Source organism: Charadrius vociferus, unplaced genomic scaffold (assembly GCF_000708025.1).
Source record: "Charadrius vociferus isolate BGI_N301 unplaced genomic scaffold, ASM70802v2 scaffold14, whole genome shotgun sequence".
NCBI classification, from domain to species: domain Eukaryota; kingdom Metazoa; phylum Chordata; class Aves; order Charadriiformes; family Charadriidae; genus Charadrius; species Charadrius vociferus.
In genome coordinates, this window is record NW_009648876.1 from 2378967 (window position 1) to 2386448 (window position 7482).

Below are 7482 nucleotides of genomic sequence, written 5' to 3' on the forward strand. Positions count from 1 at the left end.
GGAGACTCCAAGGCCAAACCCTGTGATAATCCAGCAAACATGGGAACAAGATGGCACCATGGAACTCTGAGAAGAAAAACAGTGCGGAGGATGGAGCGGAATGGAGACACCGTGGCCAAACTGATAAAATGAGAACTTAGGGACCAAATGGAGCCCTCAAAGGTCTTACGGAACTGATAAACTGCCTACTTGTCATCCTGATCCAACCATCTGTCTTTTTTTTTTTTTTTATGAAATGCTGTCTTTTGGTAAACTTTGCTCATTACAATGTCATTATAATACCAAAACACACCTCCATCCCAAAAGCTACCCACCTCCAAGGTGCGATCACTCCTTGAGTCTGTGCCCTGAATTTTTCGTAAACTGTACCTTTAAATGTCAGGTGAGAAAATTTTACACCAATCATAATGAAAGTATTTATGACTAGAGTCACTCAAACTCCACCTTGAAGATAAAAAATAGTATAAAAACAGCCCAAGAAAAGGGGGATGTGAAGGAAGACACCATCGTGGACTTCTGGGGCCAGTCGACGGGCTGAGCCTCTTTTCCCCTCCATAAGGACGCTTGTGGGTAAGATTCGAACACTTAGCTATACGAAGTGCTTCCCCGGGAAACTTAGAGATCTCTATTTAGAGTGGTTTTATAACTTAGTGCATTTGTAACCGAGCTATATTTCGAGCACCTTTAGTATTCGGATGTGCTTTGCAGACAGTCACTATCACCAGCAATCCAAAAGAACTCGTGTATCTGTTGTTTAAATAAACTGCACTGCGTAGGCAGCTAGTTGTTTGGGTTTTCTCATTGAATGCAACTGAAGCATGGCTGTGTTAGTTCATGAGCATGACTAGGCTGAAGGTGCAGTCTGCTCTTAGCGTATCCAGAACCGTAACAGTTTACATATATTAAATGTGCCTGGACTGATCGTGGTGAATTGGGCATCACTCAGAATTTAAACCTAGCCACACCTAGCCTCCCACCTCGGTGATGAGTGCTAGAACGCAAGGGGGTTTATTTTCTGCCAAAACTACTTTGCCCCTTAATGCAACAAGCATGTGCAAAGAAGAGCAATGAAACTGGTGAGGGGTCTGGAGCACATGTCTTATGAGGAGTGGCTGAGGGGACTGGGGTTGTTAAGTCTGGAGAAAAGGAGGCTCAGGGGAGTCCTTACCGCTCTCTACAACTATCTGAAAGGAGGTTGCAGGGAGGTGGGAGTAGACCTGTTCTGTCAAGTAACAGGTGATAGAACAAGAGGAAATGGCTTTAAGTTGCACCAAGGGAAGTTTAGATTGGATATTAGGAAGAATTTCTTTACCGAGAGGGTCATCAGGCATTGGAACGCATTATCCAGGGCAGTGGTGGAGTCTCCATCCCTGGAGGTATTTAAGGGTCATGTAGATACAGTGTTCAGGGACATGGTTTCGTGGTGGGCTTGTCAGTGTTAGGTTAATGATTGGACTAGATGATCTTACAGTTCTTTTCCAATCTAGGAAATTCTGTGATTCTGCGACTGGAGCTAGCTCTCAGCATGTTAGAATTGTTCTCTCTTGATTAAGTTTTATGCTGCATATTAGATATGCTTCAGTTTTGTCTGCAATCAGTTGGGTTTTTTTTCTATATCATGAGGAAGGATACGTGATTGAGAATCTACTTTTACCATGATTCTGCAAATAGACTCAACTTTCCATAACATTTCTGATGCTAGCACTAGCAGAAAGGAAATTATTTGCCTTAGAATCTCATTTCGGTGATGAAGGCCTCATGTTCCTCCATCAAATGTTTATCTCGCATTAATTTTTTTGCCCCATAGAAATTTTATCACATAGCAGCCTCTCACAGGATTTCTAGCAAATATTTCTAAAGCTTTACTGGCCATTGGTCTCTTATGTTCACACCACTGTTCTGCTCCAGTTGGTAGGAATCTAGCTAAAAGTCTTTAAAGAGAATTAGCATAGCCCCGAGTCTACTCTGACTTGAGCTGTTACCCAAATGTGTGCCCAGCAACAGAAAGCTAAGAATGACACAAACTCCCGTATTTCCCCACCTCCTTCACTAGAGGCACTGCTTGCTATTCTGGGACATAAAAGCAGCTGGGTTGCTGAATTAACCATATTTTTCTCTAGTCGTAAGCTCAGAATTTCCATTGAAGTTACTGTAAGTTTTGCACAAAAATCAAGGGCAGTACATTGGCCAGAACGTGTGCTAAATAAATATTTATACACAAATCAGAATGCTACTGACGGCTTCTTTACACTTTAAAATTCTAAATATTTTAAGAAGCATCTGTTACTAAACTGAGGCATCATTTTTGAAAGTACCCATATTTACTGAGTGGAAGTACACATATTTACTGAGTGCGTACCCATATTTAATGAGATGAACACAGTGACAAACTCTTGGACTAGAAGAATGCACATAAATAAAATCGTAAAAGCAATGTGATGTGATTGGATTAAAACTATAATGAACAGGCTGAACATTTAGTTCATGTGAATATTAACTGCTATGAAGGAAAAACTATAACCAAAGCAATAACCCCTGTCATTGTGCTCCAGCTTTTTACGTGTTGAAAGTTCCCTCTGATCTATTCTGAGAAGCTTTTTCCAAATTTTATTTACCTGAAAGCAGGTTAAATCAGTATGTTTCTTCTATTGTTTCAACAGGTGAGAGAGACAGGAGGTTTCTGGTCATCTTTGAATAATATAGATACTATTCCATTTCTATGCTATTCATACCCACTATCTCTTTTAAAAACTTATTTCGTACAACTTTTCAAGTCATATTTGAAATATGACTTTTTGAAAAAGCTGCATATTCATCTGCACTTTCCTTTGGTTAAAAGAAAAGCTGTACAGACAAGTTTGTACATAAATATGATGAGACTTGAAATGCTTATGTTTGGAGCTTTCTGTTTCAGAGCTTTTCAGAGAGATGCCTCTCAAAAAAACTTTTGTTTATGTGTAAAATTCAACAAGCTAGAGATGAAAGCTGATTTTAAAGAGATACAGTCTCCTAAGCTTTACAGCCTTGCTTCACAGAAAGCCTACCCAATGTATGGTTTCATGTCACCAGGGCTGGGATTCATCTGCCCTAAGTGAAAGTATCCAGTGTGCAGTTAGGTACTGCCCCATAACTAAGCTTATGCATTTAGCATAATGCAATTATGTTAGGCCAGATAACAAATTCCGGTGCAGCAGTGAGATGTACCCCAGATATCTAGACCTCCATCCTGAGGAGCACAGTTCTATTAAAAATCACCTGGACCACCTTGGTATTTTAAAGATGTACACAGGGAAAGCACAATTCGGCCATCTGCCTCTAGGACTTATGTGTGTTTGTCTTTCTGCATACAGAATATTGCTGTCAGAACAATCAGCTCACTTTTGAAAAAAGTAATGTAGACTTCCCTTGGCCTCCTGAGTTATGTACCACAAGGTCCAAGAAATACTAAGGATATTCAGCATACATAGGAAAAGAGTAAAAACTACTATCATAAGCAGAAGTACAGCCACATTAAATGATTTTGGAAGGAAGAAGAGGCCCCTGCATCTTTATAAAGAAGTAATGCAGGCCAAAGACCATGCCTTGATCACACACTGGAGCTTTAGGCCTAGCTTGAAATTGTCCTGCTGGACCAGCAGGAGAACAATCCCTTGGTGGGAGGGCATGGAGCAGTAGCACAACACTGCCAGTGAGCTGCTTTTCTGTTTCATCAGGGTGGTGTTAACGTACCCTCAGCTATGTGGGAACAGAGTCCCCGCCCTGGCAAGAAGCTTCCGGTATCTTCAATTCTGTCTTATGTGAGGGGAACCTCCGCCACCTCTGCTCCCCTGGCAATTGGGAGTTTGGGCAATAATAGAGTTGTGATAGCAGCCACCCCATCATTCCAGATCAAAGAGGCAGGAGAAGTTGCTGCTGGTCTAGTGCAGTGACCAGGCAGAGGCATGTGGGGAATCATCTGTCCTTAACACAGTGCTTGCTTGGAGGAGGATGAGTCAGCTGATGCCTGCTCCTAATTTTGAAGGAGCCTGATGGGGTAAGGTAATGCCATTTTGCAACCTGAGCGCAGTAGTGGTATTTGTTACCAGCTTTGGAAGAAAGCTTTCCCACCAGAGTTGACATAGGTGCAACATGGTATCCTTACTGAGTCTGCATCTCTCTGTGCAGGGTTTATTTATGTTTAAGAAGCTGAAAGATAAAAGATCCAAAGGATCAATCTCTGTGTGAAGGAGAAACAGTAAAAAGCGAAACAACTTTTATATTAGAAGTATGTAGCTGCTGAATCTAGTTTCACTGGTCATGTCTCACTGAAGACCCTAAAACAATAACAAACCTTAAAATCAATTAATATTAGAAATCCTTAGAGATGAATTGTTTGAAGTTTTCATTGCTAGAAATTAATAATTTCTGTGACTCTAGAGAACCTAAAATAATCTAAAAGGTAGACAGGCCAGAACATAGAATCAACCCCTGTTAATATCACTAGATACTTCCTGACCCACTGATACTGTCTTCTGGAGAGTATCATTGAGATAAAAGCAACGGCCAGCTTATTGATGACCTTGGCTTGTATCGTTTACAAAGAAGAGGAGAAAAGCATATTTTTCCTGGCTGCAATAATATAGAAGGGCAAGCATCCAAAACAAGAAGAGCTAATTAGGCAAGAAAGCAGCATTGAATATAAATTGACCAGGACCGTATGCAGCCTAGAAATGAATAATTGTCTTGAAAACCGCATCTACTCAAATGTGTGACTTTTTAAATAATACATGTCTTCATGAATGAATTAACAGATTTTTGAAGAGAAAGAATATTTGATTTTCTTGACATGTTAAGTCAATGAGTAGAGAAAGTTGGAAAATTTGACAGAAAGCTGTGGGGACGACAGGGTACGGGGTTTTATTTTTCCCCTGACTACAAAGCAGTTTGGGGTGGAAAGTGACAGACGTGCCTCCACTCTGGGGGAAGCTGAGTGTAGCATTCAAGAGACCAGTCTTAACAGACAGTTGTGAGCTGGGGTGAGAGTCACAGATGGGGACATAGGTACAGCACTGCGTGTCATTATGCCCGGTCTCGCCATGACTCCTCTTCAAAGGTTCAACTGCTCTGGAGGCTTGAAAGCAATGTATTTTGCCAAAGCACTAATTTATACTTTTGCTATTCATTTGTAGCCCTACTGTGATAGCACACTGGAACTAAACAATACCCCTTGTAGAGAAATATTTAATGCATTACTTACAGGCAGGAGATCTTTATCATTTTATTTGACATTGCCATTGAGGGATGTAATCATATTGCCTAACATTAGGCATCTAATATTAGTTTCCGATATCAGAAGCTCCTTTGGAAAATGAGTCAGAGCACTTAAATTAGTTCCGATTTGCCTTCTAGAAGGACCTCTGTCACCACATTGACTGTAGGGAGGTTTAAAACAACTTCCTCACTGTGACACCCAAATGCCAAGTTAGGGAAACACGTATTCCTGCTTGAGCTTTCATAGCTTTGATACTATATGGAAATTTGCAGGTTTTGACACATGACTGATCTATCATAAGCAGAGGTCAGAAGGCTTAAATTAGCCTTTCAAGGTTGCTCTAGAAAATTTACCAATCCAAAATCTATTTGCCTGTTTTTTGGCACAGTAAGAATTCTAAAAAAAGTCACCTTGTAGGTAACACTTGAGCATATGATTAGAAAAGAAATCTAAGGCCATCAATTCCTGTCACCTCTAATCCCAAGAAATCATTATAGCCTCTCCTAAGTGTCCCAGGGTCCATCTTCAACACAAGTCAAACTTTCTGGCTCACATCTGAAAGCCAATTTTAGAAGCTTTCGAATTTTCAGCCTATATTGATAGGTAATTAACTTACATTCCTTTGTCCTCTTTCATCACTGATTTGTAGCTTCAATAGTTCTCTTCCAGCTGTTTATCCCTCTAGTCCACTTACAGACAGTGAAAGTGCTCTTTTTTTTTTTTTTTTGCCACCAAACTGACAAGCTGTTACAATTCAACTTGTTCTGATACATGCAAACATAAGCTATGCATGCTGATTTTTGAGGCAGTCAAATATAGAACTACCTAATTGTGGAAGGTAAGTTGGAGAGGACACTGCAGGCAATACTATCAGCTGAGGTGCAGCAACATGCCAATATGGCTCAGACAGCCAGCTCAGAGCTTAGGTAAATTTCACTTCGATTTTCCACACCTCTCCATAGATGCAAGTGCTAGAAGTTGTTCCAATTGATGGAGAAAGGGGAGACACCAAAAGGGGTAGTTTTGCATAGATTTCGATAAGCCTAAGTAAATCAAGAAGCTGCAACCTCTAGGCTGATTAACTTAAATGGAAGCATCTTAATACGGTTATTTTTATCACAATTTAAGTGTCAGACAGGGTACATTGGTTTAAGCGTATTTTAACTGCTTTACATTTGCATATTTTTCATCAAATACAGATCTCTGAAGGTTTCAATCATTAAGACAATGCTCAATCCTTGTTATTTACAGAATTTATTACTGGTACTTTTGTAACTTTTTGATTTTTACTAGTTTTCATACAGAAAACTTAAATTTTCTCGAGCATTTAAAGCAAAGGCAGGCAGTAGGCATATTTATTTGAATGCAGCCATTGTCTGATCCTATCCAAGGTACTGTCATTACTTTTTCCATTCCCATTGTACATTCTAATTCAACTTCAAAAAGAATATTTAGTTTAACCTCTGCTTGAAGAAATGAAATGGAGATCACCTTGATATCAAAACAAAGGAGGTCATATTCAAACAGACTTCAATGGCATCTGCCTGGAAGTTTAAAGTACTCAAGTGGCAGGTGCTGGATAATGAGCACAGAAACAAAGCACCGCAACTTCTCTGGGGAGTCTGTTAATTTCCTCCTTAATTAATCTGTTTACCAAATAGCATGAGTTAATTGCAAACCGTTCTAAAATCATTACCAAACTGCTGACTTCTGTAAGCATGTAATTTTTCCCAGTTACCTCTGCCTCTCCTCTCCTCCACGCACATCCCCGTAATTTGGGGAAATCTATCAGGCAGAGCACGGAGCCACGCTCCCATCTTGGTGGCTTTTGTTCGATGTTACCGAGAGTGGGTCTCTTCTGCGTTTAGATGGTCAGAAACTTTTGCTCGAAATGCTAAAACAGAAGGAGTCACCCTCTGTACAGAGCATTTGAAGGGCGAGTGTAAAAGCAACCTGGTGCGTTAACTGCTTCCCTCTTCTTTTACCGCCTTTCACAGGCTGCTGAACGCCTCGCTGAGGTGTTCCTCACCGAGGGCGGGCACGCTGTCGACGGCGGCCCGCTACCGAGGCCGGCCCCGGGACAGGCCTTGACAGCCACCGGGGCCCCGGCACCCCTCACCGCCCCGGGTCGGGGGGGCGGGCAGGGGAAGGGAGCACCTTACCGCCCCGGGGGGAAGGAAGCGGGGGAGCACCGCAGCGCCCGTGAGGCAGGGGACAGGGCCGCCGGCGGC

At 41.5% G+C, this 7482-nt stretch overlaps 1 protein-coding gene across 1 annotated transcript in view; it reads left to right on the forward strand.

Annotated features, from left to right (window-relative positions):
* AQR (aquarius intron-binding spliceosomal factor) overlaps positions 1-7482 on the forward strand; it is a 73441-nt gene that overhangs the window by 5956 nt on the left and 60003 nt on the right. The window contains exon 2 of the mRNA XM_009887000.1: positions 7249-7458. Coding sequence (XP_009885302.1) covers positions 7249-7458 — 210 coding nt within the window. The remainder of the gene's footprint in view (positions 1-7248; positions 7459-7482) is intronic.